The following is a 16,167-nucleotide window of genomic DNA, read 5'->3' as shown; positions in this document are numbered from 1 at the left end:
GTTAAATCTTACCGTCTTATTATTAAGTTGGATGGTATGTGACAGTTAATAGATATATTAGTTTGCGTTTTTATGAGATTAATCAAATTTAACGGAAATTAATAAAAATAAATTTGTTACATATATATTATTTTGGAATTTTTGGTAGTGCAGAAATTATTTTGACAAAAAATTGTCACAAATATATGAATTTTTAATTTTTGATGATTAAAAATTTAATTGAAAGTAAATTATGAATTTTGCGTGATATTTATCCTTTGGAAAAAGGTAAGGCTTGGCGACCCAGACTTTTCAGAGTCAGTGGGCGTACGTCATGGACTCATGGAGGAGGAGAAGTTTCTCTGCTTCCGGATGGCGTCCGACACCAAATTGCCATTCTCATCTTTAATTTGATCGATTGATAGCTCCCCCCCCCGCCGTGAATATATGGTCGTGCTTGGATCTTTCTTGTTTTCATTATTAGCACCTAATTTCTAGATTTCGAAATAGCTCCAAGAATCGCAAAGTCAGACGAAGGATATAGGAGTTTTCACTTGGCCATCGATGAAGACGGATCATTCTTCCGGCGACCATCCTCCCATGTCGTCGTCCGTCACTCGCTCCGTTTCGTCGTATCTTAAGCAGAAGTTGCATTCCATCCACTCTCACCTGGGCGGCGGCGGCGGTCGCAAGCTCGACGAGGAACCGGCGCCGTCGGGTTCGGGACAAGGCTCGAAACCCGGATCTTCTGCAGCCACGGCGTGCAGCCACGCCACCGTCCTCGAGGGGTCGTGCGCCGACTGCGGCAAGACCCTCGGGGGTCGCTACGGCGGGGATTTCGGGTACTTGGTGGAAGGGCTGCGGCTCTCGGCGGCCGAGGTCGCGGGGTACCGCAACTCGTGGAATCTCGCGGCCACTAAGAAGCTCTGCTTGGTCCTCGATTTGGACAACACGCTGGTGGACTCGATCCTGGCGTCGCACTTAGCGCCGGAAGAGCAATGCCCGCTGGACGCTGCGGATGCGCCGTTGAACGGGACGCTCTTCGTGCTGCAAAATTTGCCCCTGGTGACCAAACTGAGGCCGTTCGCGCTCGAGTTCCTGCGGCAAGCCGGCGACATGTTCGAGATGTACGTGTACACGATGGGCAACCGGGAGTACGCGTCCACGGTCGCCCGCCTGCTCGATCCGGCGGGGGCCTACTTCGGCTCCAGGGTCATCTCGCGCGAGTTCAGCACCTCCTCCACCTACAAGAGCCTCGACCTCGTGCTGGCGCCGGAGAGCGCGGTCCTCATCCTGGACGACACCGAGGAAGTCTGGCCGGATCACAGAAGGAACTTGATCCCGGTCCCGGGGTACAAGTACTTCGATTTCGAGAGCGGTCCCGACGAAGGCGTAGATTGGAAGTCGTACGCCCAGACGAAGGTCGACGAGGCCGAGGACGGGGGCGTGCTGTCGTCGATACTCGCCGCGCTGAAGGACGTGCACCGGGAATTTTTCGACCCGCAGTATGGGGCGGACAATTGGGACAACAGGGACGTGAGGAAGGTGCTGGCCGGGGTGCGGTCCAGGGTCCTGAAGGGTTGCGTGCTAACCTTTAGCAAGATCGTGGCGTCGGGGTCGGAGTCGGGTCGGCTCCGGGCCGCGGCGGAGGAGCTAGGGGCCAAGTGCAAGGCAGGCCTCGGGTCGTCGGTGACGCACGTGGTGGCGCTGGACGGCGGAGAAGAGAGCTCGAGGTGGGCGAAGCGGGAAGGGAAGAAATTGGTATCGCCGGATTGGTTATGGGCTGCTTATTATCACTGGCGGAGAAGGCCGGAAGATGAATTTTCAGTGTCATCGGAAAGTTAGAATTAGATCGTTGAGAAATTTCTTCTTTTTATTTTCAATTTTTTTTTATTTATATATTTAGTTACATAGCTTTGTTTTATTTTGGTGAAAATTTTAATTTGCGAGACCATTTGTTATTTGGTCTTTTAGGTAACGCGATGCTTTCTTGACTTTATGATGGGAACTCTCGAACTCGTGCCGCCGGTGTCTTGGATTTTTGCAAAGATTTTATTTTCCTTTATCACGTGGCTTCCGATTGTCCACTAATTTGTGATTTTTCTAAGGTTCGATAAGACCGTGCAAAAATAAATAAAAATAAAGAGGAAATTGACTAATTTGTATTTGCTTTTTTTTTTTTTGACCAAAAAAAAAAAAATCCCAACTTTTTCTAGTAGCCATCATTTGAGCTTGAAGGTGACACTTGACAGAAGTTGAAAAGAAAACATTGAAAAATAAGAAAGAAAATTTCTCGATGCCAAATTAACTTTTAGCTGACGACTTAAATGGTGGATTTAATAAGAGAGAACGTAAATCCACGTTTCAACCGAACAATTAAATAGAAGGTTAGGTTTTCCTTGGGTGGTGGATAGCATCGATTTTTAAAAGTAACCCTTAGAAAAAAAGTCTGTCATATTACGAAAAACCCAAACTCATATATTTGTAATAATTTTTTTCATTCAAAAAAAATTTGCCTAAAACTAATTTTTTACTTATCAAAAACTCAAAGTGATATATTTATGACAAGTATACCTTCTGTTAAATTAAACTAATACCACAAAAAATTACACTTATAATAAACGGAGGCTAAAATGCCAAATTGTACATGTGTCAATTATTATGTATTTAACTCAGCAATTTGTTAGTAAAATTTAATGAAAATTAATGGACGATAAATCTGTTACAAGATTTAGAATTTTAGTTTGGAGAATATTTGTTATAAGTGTACTAATTTAAAGTTTTTAATGACATTAATTATAATATTTTTTTTTTATGAGTAGTTACATATTATCCATGCATTACATCCCCGAACGATAATTACCCATTTCGATATAATTATTGAAGGAAAAGATACATTTTTTTCCCATCATTTCCAAAATTATTCTTGCATCATTACACCATCAACCATTTCATGTAGATGTTCGCAAATGCCATCATTTCCAAAATTATTCTCGCTCTACTATATTCTTATGTAATTAGTCCGAAAAAAAAGCTACTGGCTGGAGCCGGGAGACGGCCACCGCTGACTCGACCTGAACGGCTGGTGCAGGAATCCGCCGTCCACCACCAGATCATGCCCCGTCACGAACGCCGCCTCGTCGCTCGCCAGAAACAGCACCGCCTCCGCCACGTGCCGCGCCTTCATCGGCTCCCCGCCTTTCAGGCACACGTACTGCTCGTACGCCCTCTCCGCCTCCTCCGCCTCCGTCCCCAGCATGCGGCACAGCCCGGGCGTCGCCACCGCGTACGGCGACACCGAGTTGACGCGGATCCCGTGGGCCCCTAGCTGCACGCTCGCCGACCGCACCAGCCCGCCCAGCGCGTGCTTCGACACGTGGTAGTCCGTGTTGCGGACCCCGCCGGAGCGCCCCGTGACGCTCGACGTGCACACGATGCTTCCCCTCACGCCGCCCTCCGCCATCGCGCGCGCCGCGTGCTTTATGCAGGCGGCCATCCCGCGCACGTTGATCGCCATGACGCGGTCGAACTGGCCCAGGTCGAGGTCGAGCACGGTCTGGTCGCACCCGCTCACGACGCCGACGTTGCTGAACATGACGTCGAGGCGGCCCCACAGGTCGACGGTCGATCGGACCAGGGACTCCACCTGGGGCTCCTCCGTGACGTCGCAGTGTACGTAGGTGCAGTTACCGGTGCCGACGGAGGCGGCGACTTCTGGGCCTGTTTCTTGGACGTCGGCGATGACGACCATGCGAGCGCCGTGGGCGGCGAAGAGACGAGCCGTCGCCTCGCCTATGCCGCTCGCGCCGCCGGTGACGATGACGACTTTGCCTTGGAGTCTATTCATCTTCGAGCTGTCGGTGGCGGTTTCGGCGTTTTTCCAGCGGCGGACGACTGACGAGTTTGTGCCGAAAGGAATATTGTTTTTTTTTTTTTTTTTTTTGCTTTGAATTAGTAGGAAAGTTTCTATAGGGCCAAGAGGAAAAGGACAAAAAAACTTCGGAAGGACATTTTGGGCCCCAACGTGGTAAGTTCTGGCAGAATTGCCATTTTCATTCAAACCCTCGAGATCTTTTCTGGATTCCGATTTGTCCCTTTTTCTCGATAATTAAAGCAGAACCAACACTGACCAAAAAAAAGCAGGACCAATAAAATAGGGACATCTTCTTCTTTTCAAGTCTTTTTATAATGCAGAAAATTTATTTCACTTTGATAACGTGATTTGCGTTCTGAGGGACCCGCGACTAAAGTTGTCCTTTTCTTTTCTTTAGTTTTTTTTTTATAAACCTTTAATACATCTACTTTTGAGGGAGGAACAGAAACGAAATGAACAGATGTTGAATAATCTGTTTGATGCCCAAGCTATCGAAGTAATATTATCTATCGACTTGGCTGCATTTGGTAATGATAATTAGGACCTTAGGTTGTTTAACTTCATGAAGGTGTAGCTTCTCTAAGAAACATCAGATAAATGGGCAAGTGATTGGACTCCATCAAGAAAAAATAAGGCAATTTCCATGAAATTTGAATATAGATCAGCATTAAGTGCGTACCATAGAGTTCGTCAACAGATTAAGATATTTCTAATTTTTTATTGGCGTTCTGATAATCCCTTTATATTCTCTATTGTTTTTTTTACCCTACTAATACTATTACTCCAAAGGATATTTTTATAACAGCAACATGCACGACACTTTACGATATATTTTATCGAAACATTATTATAACTTTTAGCAATATATGTCATGTCTCTTCCAATTCAATATCAAAATATGTTTAGTGAAGATGTTGGAATATCGGACTCTCAAATTTTAACTATTGTCACATGAATGTCCTTATAACATGTTTTTTTTTAACATATAATCATGGTACAACAAAATTTTATTTTACAAAGTTAGAATAAGTAATTAACTCCAAGTTCCACGAGAAATCCAATTAATCTCTTTATAATACATTGTCATGGATGAGAGATCCATCAACTATTGCCAAACAAAAGGTTAGATATCAAATGGTCACCAAAAAGATTAGGAAGAGATTCGATAAATAATGAAACTAAAATATTTGGAATTGAAAAGTAATCTTGAAAGAAATCATCTGACTTTATAAATAGAGAGAAGCACATGAAGAAGAGAGAAGAGATCATTTTACCTCAAGAAGATTCTACACAAACAGATTGACTGTCATTCTCAAACCAAGTTGTTCACAAAAAAAAAATGAAGATTTTGACAACGAATAAAAGCCATCCAGAGAGGGGAATTTACATTCTTTGTGCTTTCATGTATTTTATTATTTCATACCATTTCACGGGCTCGAAAGATTGCATGTACTTATAGTATGATTTACTGTATATTGCAATTTTAGTCTCGTATTTTCTTTTAATCAAGGGATAAACTTACATTAAGGGGCTCAAATCTATTTCGAATAAACTTCACGGTGAACACTAGCGGAGAAATTGATGGATGTGAACATTTGTCTGTTTAAGATATTTTGGTTATTATTTTTCTTGTGAAAATTCGCATCGACCCCAACATTTGGGGCAAAAGTTGATTTTTGATGCTGTACGAGTTCATTTTGTGGTACTTTTACTCCTAATGCTTCTCGTATAGAGGCTCACCACTGTTCATTATGTAGGACGAAAACAGAGCGAGCCTGACTAAATCGTATCCTGTCAATCTCCTTTCCGATCAAAACTCTTGAGATGAGTGTTGCAGTCGACTAATGGCATGAATTGTTACAAGCAGCTCAATCAAATTAGAGTGTCGCTTACAACATAGATTCGTAAATTCCAAGGAGCGATGTCTAATACTATCCCTACATCAAAATCATGCTACTTCCAATAAATTTCAAGGATCAATGCTAATTGTTCTTTCAACAGGCGCATTAGGTAGGGAAACCATGTTACACTTCCCGAATCAAGATATGCTTATGTACAACAAACCCACATTGACAGTAAAACAAAGCAGATTAAAATCCGAGCAACTTCCGAAAAGTACCAAGAGAAGCCAGGAAAAAAGAAAGGAAGCAAATTCAGGACGTGCGAGAGGAGCGACGAATAGCCATCTGCAGATGGTTGGTTCTCATAGCTTCCAGTATATACCCAGTTTGTGTAGGATGCCGGAGACGACTCCCCAGAAAACTATCTCCGCGAATATCACGTACAAGAGCGTCCCTAACCGCTCCGAGTGCCAAACGTTGATGAATATGTGCTTTTGGATCCAATTCACCTGCTCAAGTAGCGGAAAGTTTTCTCAGCTTGCATGATCCAGCAGAGTTTACTGTACTCGAACTAAGGCTGGAAAGTTTTATCTGACGAGACTTGAATTCTGCATGAACAGGGGTTTCTGCACTACTTACCAGATTGTCGTCTGGATCTTTGTAGTACCATCCATTTATGAATGCAGCGAAGATGCCCTGTGCAGCCATCACGAACACAAGCATCGCGTTCATTCCAATCCACTCCAAGAATAAGAAGGGCGTTCTCAATCCCCAAACATCGATCTGTAGATCATTTGTGAAATTCCAAGTAGGAGTGAAAACAGGTTGTCAATTTGCATCGGCTATTTGTTTAACCTTGCGACAACTAAGTATCTAAAGTTGCAATTATGTACCACTATGTAGAAGGCAGAAAACACAATTCCAGCTACACCAGCTGTGAAGCAGACATAGCTGAAGCTATAAAGCTGCTTGTTAATAGGAATGGCTGCAAAATCAGGGGTAGGCTGTTTCAATCATCCACCAGAAGAAAAATCGCAAAAAATATTGTAAATCCTGCGATCTATAATGTGAGAGTTGTAATCAATGGCGGCATTGAAGAGTCGAAGGAGATCACCATCTGTAAAATGTAGGATAATGGCAACAATAAGTAAGCAAAGCCCCATTGAGACCCACTGCTTGAGCCTCTCAGAGTGACCCTGCAAAACCAATTACCATCTTTACGAGCCCAAGGTTGATCGGAAAGGCAAATTTGTCCAAGCACAATTCATGATCTTACCTTGAAGTGAATCAGGACATGCCCGTAGTGGATGCCAATAGTGCCGGATAGAATGGCTGAAATTGTACTGTGCAAGGCAAAAATAACACAATCATTCAAACACAAAGCTAGTAGGTCCAAACAAGATGGGCAAATGAGAACACGGCTAGGATAAACTGTCAGAACCTCAATAAGCCTTCTGGCTCAAATGGAGCCCGGCACCACGTAGGAGCATCATCACGAAAAGGGCCGGAACTCGGGGAACTAAGGGTGCAAGCCTGCAAGCAAGATCAATTGGTGACAAGCTTCTGATCAGAACAAGTCAGATTAGAAAATTTTCTCCGATGAATAAAAGCTAACCTTTAATCGTTGCCAGACTGGCTGCGTATACAGATGATTGATGCCCCAAACCTGTCGGTCGACGTAGCCAACCGCGTTGCATGCAGGACCTAGGTGTCCTCTCATTCCACATTTGACCTTGCACAAGTCGAGCAAAAGAAATCAAAGTTTTTCACTTGAAGTCATTTCTCCAACAAATAGTACCTCCAAGATTTTATGACAGTTATACATACTGTATATCTCTCAGGTTCATCCTGGCCATGGACAACGAAGCTCCAATCAGGAACATATAAAGCATACGTCGTCACCATGTAAATTACAAAAGCGACAAACCCCCCGATCCTAATCATACATGCGTAGATCATAAATCACTTAGATCATTAGTCAAGGTATAAGTTGACTCTCAGTAATCTAAGCACAAAATTGAACTCACCATTGCCAACGGTATGCTGTGAAAATAGATAAATGTCCAGGCTCCAGTACTGCTGGTCTGTGCTTTGTGGTGAGAGTCTCTATTAGGGCTACGATAAAGTAAACAAGTGCTATTCGCTGCAAAAATGCACGAGACATATAGTTGTGAGCATGATAGCTGGCTTGAATCTGATCTGATACGCCAATTTAAGGGAAGAATTTCGAAGTACTATATATTGAAATCCAAAAATAACCTGAAGGATGCCGAACCATCGGATGTGCTTCATGTCTACTCCATAGGACAGATCATCAGGTGCATGGGAATATCCTCCTGCAGAGCTTGTTTAGTTGCCAATTATACCTAATCTTTTTGTATTATCTTTTGTTAATTCATCTATTAAAATAGAATTTTTTTTTTTTTGGTTGCCAAAATGCTTTAATTTGTCTTCTGCGAAAGAACATTGTATAATTGACTGAGAAAGCATGAAACGCTTCTTCAAATCCTTAGCCAGCAGAATCACATTTGAATATCAATGCTGCAGGATCTAAGAAAGAACATCTTACCGCTCTCAGGACAGACAGAAAGGAAAGACAAAGCCAGGAGGAGTATTGATGTTACCTTGCAACAGAATGCCCCAGAAAAGAAGCTTCAATGTCCTTATGACAATCTTTTTTATTGCATCCTTGATTCTGGGAATTTTCTGCAATATCGAGAAACTGTGCTGATAACATGCTCAAATGCTTCTGTTTCCACAGAGAGGGTGAAGCAGAAAATATGAACATTGCTGAAACTTTGTAGTATAGGACACTGAACTAACATGAGCTCTCAACACCAAATTATCGGCCCAGCCCTTTTGGAAATTATCTCGAATATGTCCCATTAGATGAAACATAAAAACTCTCAAACTCTACTTATATTGGAACAGTTTACTGATATCTATACGATGCTGCCATTTCATTCAAAGTTGGAAAGTGCGACTATGTTGTCACTTGCCAGAACGAAGAACAAATCTTCTAGTTGGCGGGGAGCAGATTTTCTAGCTATAGCCAGACAAGAGACAGAACTAATTTCATTAACGGAAATGAGCAACGATTGGAGTGGGAATTCTAGTACCTTGAGAGCAAGGGCGATTGCCACGCCAACAATGAAGAGAAAGAAAGGCATGACAAAATCAGCCAACGTGCAACCATTCCAAGGCGAGTGGTCGATGCGTGCATATGCTCCCCCAGCATCATCCACGAGTATCATCAACTGTACATAAGTTCAAAAACATTATCAGCAAAGAATTAACAAGTGCCTCATAAGTATAAGTATTGGCAGATGATGCAATAGGCTAATGACTGTAACATATATGGATTTTAGGAGTTAAAATTACCACTATGGTGAGGCCTCTAAATGCATCCAAAGTCGCAACCCTCTTGCTCTTCTGCTTAACCTGTGGCTGCTCCTCTACTTGCTTGGCAAGAGGCTGGTCAGGCACATCGTCGATGCGATGTCCGCCATCGTTTCTGTCAATTTTCTTGCACAAGTCACCTTCGCCATGTTCCTTAATAAGCTGTGTCTGGGTGTCCCCGGCGAGTCCTTCTTCTACTCTCTTCGCTTCATCCATAGCTTGTGTATGCCAATTTTCTTTTCAAGCTAATGAAGTGATGGGAAGTGTATATATTAGAGTGGAGCTTGAGCTGTTGTTTGTTGTGATAGCAACATAACAATAGGAAATAATGAGACAACGTCAGGATCAAAAGGGCCGGCACATGAATTAATCGCCTTGACTGGAATAATAAGGGGTGGGGCATGGAATTTGAAAGAGAGACAAAAGAGAGAAATAAACTAAGGTGATGAGGACTCACAGAAAAATCAGAAGCTAATTCAAGAAAAGAATATGGAAAACAATTGAAAAGTCTTAGCTGACCGTTTCTCTGTCAAGTGATAGAATAGTGACAGAGGAACGGTCAGCTTAGGACCGCATGTTATCAATGGAAACCGGTTCATTTGTCAGTCAGTTTCCACCCTTTACTTTTTTTCTTTCTTGATTTTTGTCTTTTCCAAAAGAAATTAGTGAGAATGCTACTAATGAAAAATTATAAGTGAACCACCAACGTGATAATTTCTTATGTTTGTACACATAAGACTCAAGGTCACCCTCATAAAACCCTCCAAAATTCCAACATAATCCAAACACCATCAATTACAAGAAAAAAATATTGTCTACTAGAAAGAAATCCGGAGACTTTGGATGGAGGCGATGGCGGCTTCTTCCTCCTCTTCAGCCGAAGGAAGAGGAAGACCTCCTCTTGTCGCTCTTTCTTATCGTCTCCAGCTTCGGCTCCCGCTGCCTCGACGACCCACTAGCTATGAGTGATCCCTCTCCGGTTAAAGCGTCGTGCACACTCTACTGACGGGTTTCTACTCGACTTTGCTACTGCTCTCGCGACTTGCTTCCTTTTCGACTCACCCTCCTTCCTCCATCAGCTGCGATGTGAACTCATCGGACACGCGTGTCCGGAGGCACCAGGAGGGGTCCTCTAGATGTCGAAGGGCTGGCACCTGGCGGATTTTCTCGGGAATGCGTTCCGGCAGCTATTGACGTCCCGCGGGAGCGGGCTCGGGTCCTACGGCTTTTGTGACGTGACGGAGGAGGCCATGGTGACGAAGGTGAGGACGGACCGAAAGAACCGCTGCGGTGAGAGAAAGCACTTGTGGCCGAGCTAGAGGAGGTCGGGTGCTCAGACAGGACCAAGAGTGTTTTTTAATCTTTTAAATTTTATAAATCTATAAAATCATACGGACGATTTCTTTTTAGCAGATGAATAATATTTTTTACTTGTACTTAATAATGTTTGGATTGTGCTAGAATCTGGAAAGGTTTTACGATGATGGTCTTGAGTCTTATGTGCACAAATATAAGAAATTATCATTTTGATCGTTTATTTTTTCCTGTAATTTTTATTACTAGGATTCTCACTAATTCTTTTTTGGACAAGATAAAAAAAAAAAAAAAGATGAGTAAAGGATGGAAACCGGTTGACAAAATCAACCAATTTCCATTGAAAATATGTAGTCCTTAGCTGACCGTTCCTCCGTCACTTGACTGAGGGACGGCCAGCTAAGCCACAGTTGGAAAACAATTCTTGATCCCTAAAGATGGAAAGTGAGTATTTCCGTAAGGTCAGCACACTTTTCATAACTTGAGAATGCGGTTGGGGGTCGGGTCTTTGCTGTAGTATTCAAAGGTTTATGAGTCTAAGAATTTGGCCAAAGCAAATTTACTGAGCTATAATAATTGAATTATGAATGAATTGTGGATTTTGGTTGATCCTTGTTTATGGGCAATTTTCATCTGCGAAAAAAGTTTGAAGTCTTATGATTGGGCATTCAGGTCGGGCCTTACCTACATTCATGTAATTTTAAAATATATTAGTTTTAATATTAGGTTGCACGAGACTTATTTATCGGCACAAATGCTTAGACCGTGGCAATGCGAGATGTCTAATAATTATCAAGGGTCTCCAAAATTGACTAATGAAAAAAAAAAAGAAAAAAAAAAGGAACACTAAAATCAGCTTTCGCTTCCGCTGCTTTGAAGAAGGAGGCCCCACAGCCAGCCCGTGAGCATACTAAAGTTGATTATCGTTCTCTTGGTATCGTAGGAGAGACTCCCTGTTGCAACAGGAGATCAACAAGGTGTGAATCTTTGTTTTGAGGTTGTATACAGTGACAGTTGCCATTGCTCTCATTTTGTCCCATCTTGTGTTTTCCTCCTCTCTCTCTCTCTCTCTCTCTTGCTGATCTCTTCTTTTCACACTTTTGATGCCTGAAAAAGGCGAATTACTAAGATATAAAATACATTGTGCGGTATGCTTTGATAGCTTAGATTTTTAATATGGAATCCGAGTCACAAATTATCCTTTGAGCTTTCTTTGAATATATTTATGAGGTTCATCTAGTCATTTTGTCTACGGTTAAGGCTTTTATCTCTGTGTCGGCTTCATATCATGTGAAGATTGGTGTTAAAATAGGAAATGTGCTGCGCGCCATAGCCTTCTAGTTTTAAGCTTTTGGTATCGGATCCTCTGATGAGATCATTTCCCAACAAAGTTTATTGGCTCCCAAGAAAAGGTAGGGCTGACTGACCTTATGACATTTACGAATTCACATGTATTTCTCGAAGACCATATAAAATCAAGTAGCGTAATAGAGTAATTTTGGAATATATCTAGGGATAATAAAAGCGTTGTTTACTTTTCATTTGGATATCTCTAAATCTTTTGGAGCCGGCAACAAGTTCTAGATACTCTTGTTTTCTCAATTTGCAATTTCATTTAGAGCGAGTATAACATACAAAGTCAATGTGAAAACAAAACTTGTACATTATTGATTTTAAAGAATAGGCCATTAAAATTCTCAAATTAAGGGTGGATAGAATTGTCTGCGTAAAATTTGAATTAACTTTGTATGCGAAATGATGTATTTTCCATAAATCCATTCATTGTTCTTTTAATCATTCATTTATGCAAGTTCATTTTCAATTTTATAAAGGAACTTAGCTTCGCTTCTTGTACTTTTTAAGGGGCTTAGATTGACATTCATTTTGTTCTTTAAGTTTAAGAGTAAGATATATTTTTCAGTTAAGCTTTCTCAATAATTATACAGAAACTGTAGTTTTCAAAGCACTAATTGTTTCGGTGTTATGTTCAGTTTATGTGTTAGATTATTTGGGTTCTCTAAACAGTTTGTCGCAATTTGCATTTTCTACTATTAATAGACGCAATTTCGTTCCAACTTCAGTATTTTATGGTTTTCAATGCTCACACGATTGGTCCCGACCTTCAAGCATCTCATTCCATGTGCATGTTAAAGATGCTCAAACTCGTTATCATAGCAAATTCCGAATCAAATGCTTTAATTAGGCTCACTCACTAAAATAATCACTTATAAAGTATGACATCGCTTAGTAAGAGCGGTTTATTCGATGGGTCCCCGGTCTTTCTATGTTAGCATGGGATATTTAAACCTAACAATTTGACCAATACCCAAAAGTGCATGAAAATCACATAGTATTTAAGAGAAAATGACACTAATTATATCTGAATTTTGATATGATCTCGAACTTTTAATTTTTTTTTAATATATTTTTTAAAATTTAGTTTAATATGTAATGTAATTCTTGAATTTTTAATTTATTCGGTGTACTTAAACTTTTGATATATCTTCTATTTAGAATTTAAGTTATGTTCAAACTGTTGATTAAATCCTGAAATGAGGGTAATTTCATTAAAAGTCTCTCTCTCTCTCTCTTCGAATAAAATCCGATATTCTTATACACCGGACTGCAGCCACGGCATCATCTAATCACTGTGGTCAAAGCTGAGGTGACACCGTCGGTCGACATTTGTCCAGGGCTGCCGGCCACAGCTCCTCAGAAAGGGAGTCGATTCGATATTCGATCTCGGCCGTCCAATGGTTAGACTATTGTCCTCCATTGCACGCAAGCAACAAGACCTGTGCTCGAGTGATAGAAATTATTAGATTAACATCCGGCGTAAAATCATAGTTTATTCATCTCCTTAAAAAAGGGCGTGCCTGTCAGTAGAAATAAAAAAATTAAAAGAAAAAAGAAATCTTCTCACAACGGTGTCCTATTTGTATTAGAGGTTTGAGCTTTCCAGAAAAAAAGAAAAAGAGATTCTCTTTGTGCATCTTAGGGGAAGGCAACGAATTGCGTCTAGTAAATTATGACTGCTATTGACGTGTTGTTGTTGTTATTTTCCAAACGTTCCTTTCATTTTGTCCATCAGAAATTAATTTCCTTTCTATCGACACCCAAAATTCAAGTATACCCATTGAATGAGCCAAAGAAGGCTCTTCCTATCAAGCTAAGTCGACGAGGACACGAGGAGGCCAATGATTGATCGAGCAGTCACATGCGCTCATATTGACGATTGGGAGTTGAAAAAAGGATTCATTGACCGCCTAAGTCCAATAGTGGATAAGATTAAGATAAGCGATTGCGCCGGTTTATTGAAGGAAACCGCTCAAACCAGCATTACCCAACTAGTTCACACGAGTTGGTTCGGTTTCTAAATCCAAAAATTGGGAGCCGGAGGTTTCACTTGAGAATAGGCTTTGCAATGTCGATTTCTAGATTAAACATGAAATCGAACTAGTTTCAAATAAGGTATCATGTAATCGAGGGAATAAAGAGTCCCTTCAACTTTGATTTCTTTCTCCTCTTTTTTTTTTGGGTTTCCAAGAGGCTCACTAATTAGGGTGGACTAAAAAAAAGTTGAATCTCAAGCCTTCTTATTCTCGGGAGTTAAAATAAATGTTCTTTTTTAATGTTTAAATCTTCTCACCAGTGAAGTGCATATAGGGTGCGTTTGGGAGTAACGTTGGAAGGGGCTTTGGGCATCAAAAGCATTTTGGGCCAAAAAATGGATGTTTGGAAACCAGCTTTCGAAGTCTCTTAACGGGAAAGCAAGTACTTGGAAGGTTGAAAGCCCAAGGCAGCCTTGGGCTTTTCAGCATTCTCGGCATGCTGGGAGCTCACTGTTCATCTTCTTCTTTTTTCCAAAATTGTCCTCACGAATTTTTCGTTTTTCCGATGCGTGCCCTTGTATGAGCACTGTTCATCTTCTCCGGAACGCCGCGAGCCTCAGGGTTGGGCGACCTCCTGCGAGGGTCCGCCAGAGGTCGCAGGTCCTCGCGGCGATCGGATCTGGTCACGGCGACCTCGCTGCGCGACCTCTGCGCAACCAGATCTGGTCGCCGGAGGTCGCGCGATCTTGTGGCGACCGGATCTGGTCGCCGCCGATCGGTCGCCGCGAGGTCGCGCGACCTCCGGCGAACAGATCTGGTCGCACGACCTCCGTGCGACCTCGCGGCGCGACCTCTGCGCGACTAGACTTGCCTCCCGCGACCCGGATCCGGGGTTGCCAAAGGTTGCCGGCGGTCGCCGGAGGTCACTGACGGCCGCTGCCTTTGCTGGTCATTTTTTCTTTTGATAATTTTTTATATCACAAAACTCCTTTGTAAATGTAATTTCCTAAACACTATTTTTCTCAAAACACTTCACAAAGAGCTTTCAAAATATAATTTACCAAACACAGTTTGTATTTTGAAAACACCTTTAAGTTAAAGGTGCTTTCGTTTTCCTAAAGCGCTTTCCCAAAAGTGGTTAAACGCACCCATGTAACCCAAAGCACGCCCGGGCTCTTTGGATCATACACCCCATTGAATCTTGGTCTGCTGAGCCCGTGGGTCTTCAGGGACCAGCCCGCAAATGGGGGCCCAAAGTCACTTTGACAACTGGGCTCGGACAGGAGCCTCGTTTCGTACCATAGAAAGCCCGAAACAGAACGACCAGAACGTTGTCCCATATCGACAGGCGATGAACCAGGAGAAGAGAGAAGTCGATACATTATGATTCTTTCGGCCGCAAAACAACTCAAGCAGCTGCGCGGTGAGCACAGAGCGAACTATTCTTTCGCCTTTTACTAAAGAATACCGTGTGCGCGCCGCAAATAGCAGCATACTCCAATTTTTTGAGGGTTTTTGCCTTAATCGGCATTAGCCCAACAAAACTTAGTGTAAGCATAAAGTTTCTGGTGCCAGGTTTCTCTTGTTGAAGGGATTGAATTGAATGCCTTATGGAAATACTTGACATAGCAGAACAAGTTTATGGTAAAAGAAGCGGGCATTTTGGACTGGTGCATGTAGTTTGATTCGTTACGCCCTTAACTAAGAACCAGAATAAAGCTCTCCTGGCCTCATTTAACTCATCAGCTACCGAGGATCCGAGTGGCCGGTAAACCAGATTGACTTACCAACCAACACGGAAGAACTCTAGGAAGCTCAACCTCAATATAGATCTCTTAAAGCCCTGAAATGTTCGTGGCTGTAGCAGCGATTGGACCAAATCGATCTCACCGAAGCTCAACCTTGTAGGTGCAGCATCCTGGATTACAGGAGCAGCGCATGAAGCTGGGTTTTTTGGCTCTCAGGTCAAGCTAAATATTCTCCTTCATAAGTATTTTCACTGTCTTCCCCACATCCCAAAGCCTTCTTCATCTGCAAGGATAGAAGGGAAGCTCAGTATCATCGCCCTGCTCGTGGTGGGTACCCGTGGCACTATCACGATGTTCCATCACACTGCATTCTAAGCACTCTTTATGACACAATTTCATTAGGCCAGTCCATTACCTTAGGCTTCTTTCGAGACAGTCGGGTGACAAATTCATTCATATTTCTGTTTTGTGGTGAGGTTCGAAGATTCTCTCTGAATCTTTCATAACGGTTCGCTGTAATGCATTCCAAGTTATTGGGTGCCAATCAAGTAAAGTCAGTACCTCTGTTATGACGATTTTGATTTAATCTCAATGCGCCATGTAAGTTCTTAGGAGGGTTAATTCAGCTATAGCTCTAGCTTTAGTCAAAGTTACAGCGGTGACATGTCTGGGTTGACCAG

At 42.3% G+C, this 16,167-nt stretch overlaps 3 protein-coding genes and 1 non-coding gene across 4 annotated transcripts; 2 read left to right on the top strand and 2 right to left on the bottom strand.

Annotated features, from left to right (window-relative positions):
- The first annotated feature begins 543 nt into the window (after positions 1 to 543).
- Positions 544 to 1,824, top strand: LOC104425954 (RNA polymerase II C-terminal domain phosphatase-like 4). The gene has a single exon (XM_010038838.3). The coding sequence runs from the start codon at positions 544 to 546 to the stop codon at positions 1,822 to 1,824; it is 1,281 nt and encodes a 426-aa protein (XP_010037140.1).
- A 946-nt stretch (positions 1,825 to 2,770) lies between these two features.
- LOC104425953 ((-)-isopiperitenol/(-)-carveol dehydrogenase, mitochondrial) lies at positions 2,771 to 5,302 on the bottom strand. Its single transcript, XM_010038837.3, has 2 exons — positions 5,277 to 5,302; positions 2,771 to 4,073 (listed from the first exon to the last, which is right to left on the bottom strand). The coding sequence occupies exons 1-2, from the start codon at positions 5,300 to 5,302 to the stop codon at positions 3,014 to 3,016; spliced, it is 1,086 nt and encodes a 361-aa protein (XP_010037139.2). The 3' UTR covers positions 2,771 to 3,013.
- Positions 5,303 to 5,743: 441 nt separating this feature from the next.
- Positions 5,744 to 9,465, bottom strand: LOC104427703 (heparan-alpha-glucosaminide N-acetyltransferase). Its single transcript, XM_010040757.3, has 13 exons — positions 9,076 to 9,465; positions 8,814 to 8,951; positions 8,319 to 8,400; positions 7,954 to 8,030; positions 7,722 to 7,837; positions 7,522 to 7,630; positions 7,310 to 7,426; positions 7,136 to 7,227; positions 6,971 to 7,037; positions 6,809 to 6,890; positions 6,588 to 6,679; positions 6,334 to 6,477; positions 5,744 to 6,203 (listed from the first exon to the last, which is right to left on the bottom strand). The coding sequence occupies exons 1-13, from the start codon at positions 9,307 to 9,309 to the stop codon at positions 6,057 to 6,059; spliced, it is 1,497 nt and encodes a 498-aa protein (XP_010039059.1). The 5' UTR covers positions 9,310 to 9,465; the 3' UTR covers positions 5,744 to 6,056.
- A 5,688-nt stretch (positions 9,466 to 15,153) lies between these two features.
- Positions 15,154 to 15,271, top strand: LOC120290094. Its single transcript, XR_005547968.1, has one exon. It is a non-coding gene; the product is annotated as a U5 spliceosomal RNA (small nuclear RNA).
- The last annotated feature ends 896 nt before the right edge of the window (positions 15,272 to 16,167 follow it).

This window comes from Eucalyptus grandis, chromosome 11 (genome assembly GCF_016545825.1).
Source record: "Eucalyptus grandis isolate ANBG69807.140 chromosome 11, ASM1654582v1, whole genome shotgun sequence".
In the NCBI taxonomy this organism is placed as follows: Eukaryota; Viridiplantae; Streptophyta; class Magnoliopsida; order Myrtales; family Myrtaceae; genus Eucalyptus; species Eucalyptus grandis.
The sequence above is the reverse complement of the archived record's forward strand: the minus strand, read 5'-3'. Positions and strand labels throughout refer to the sequence as shown.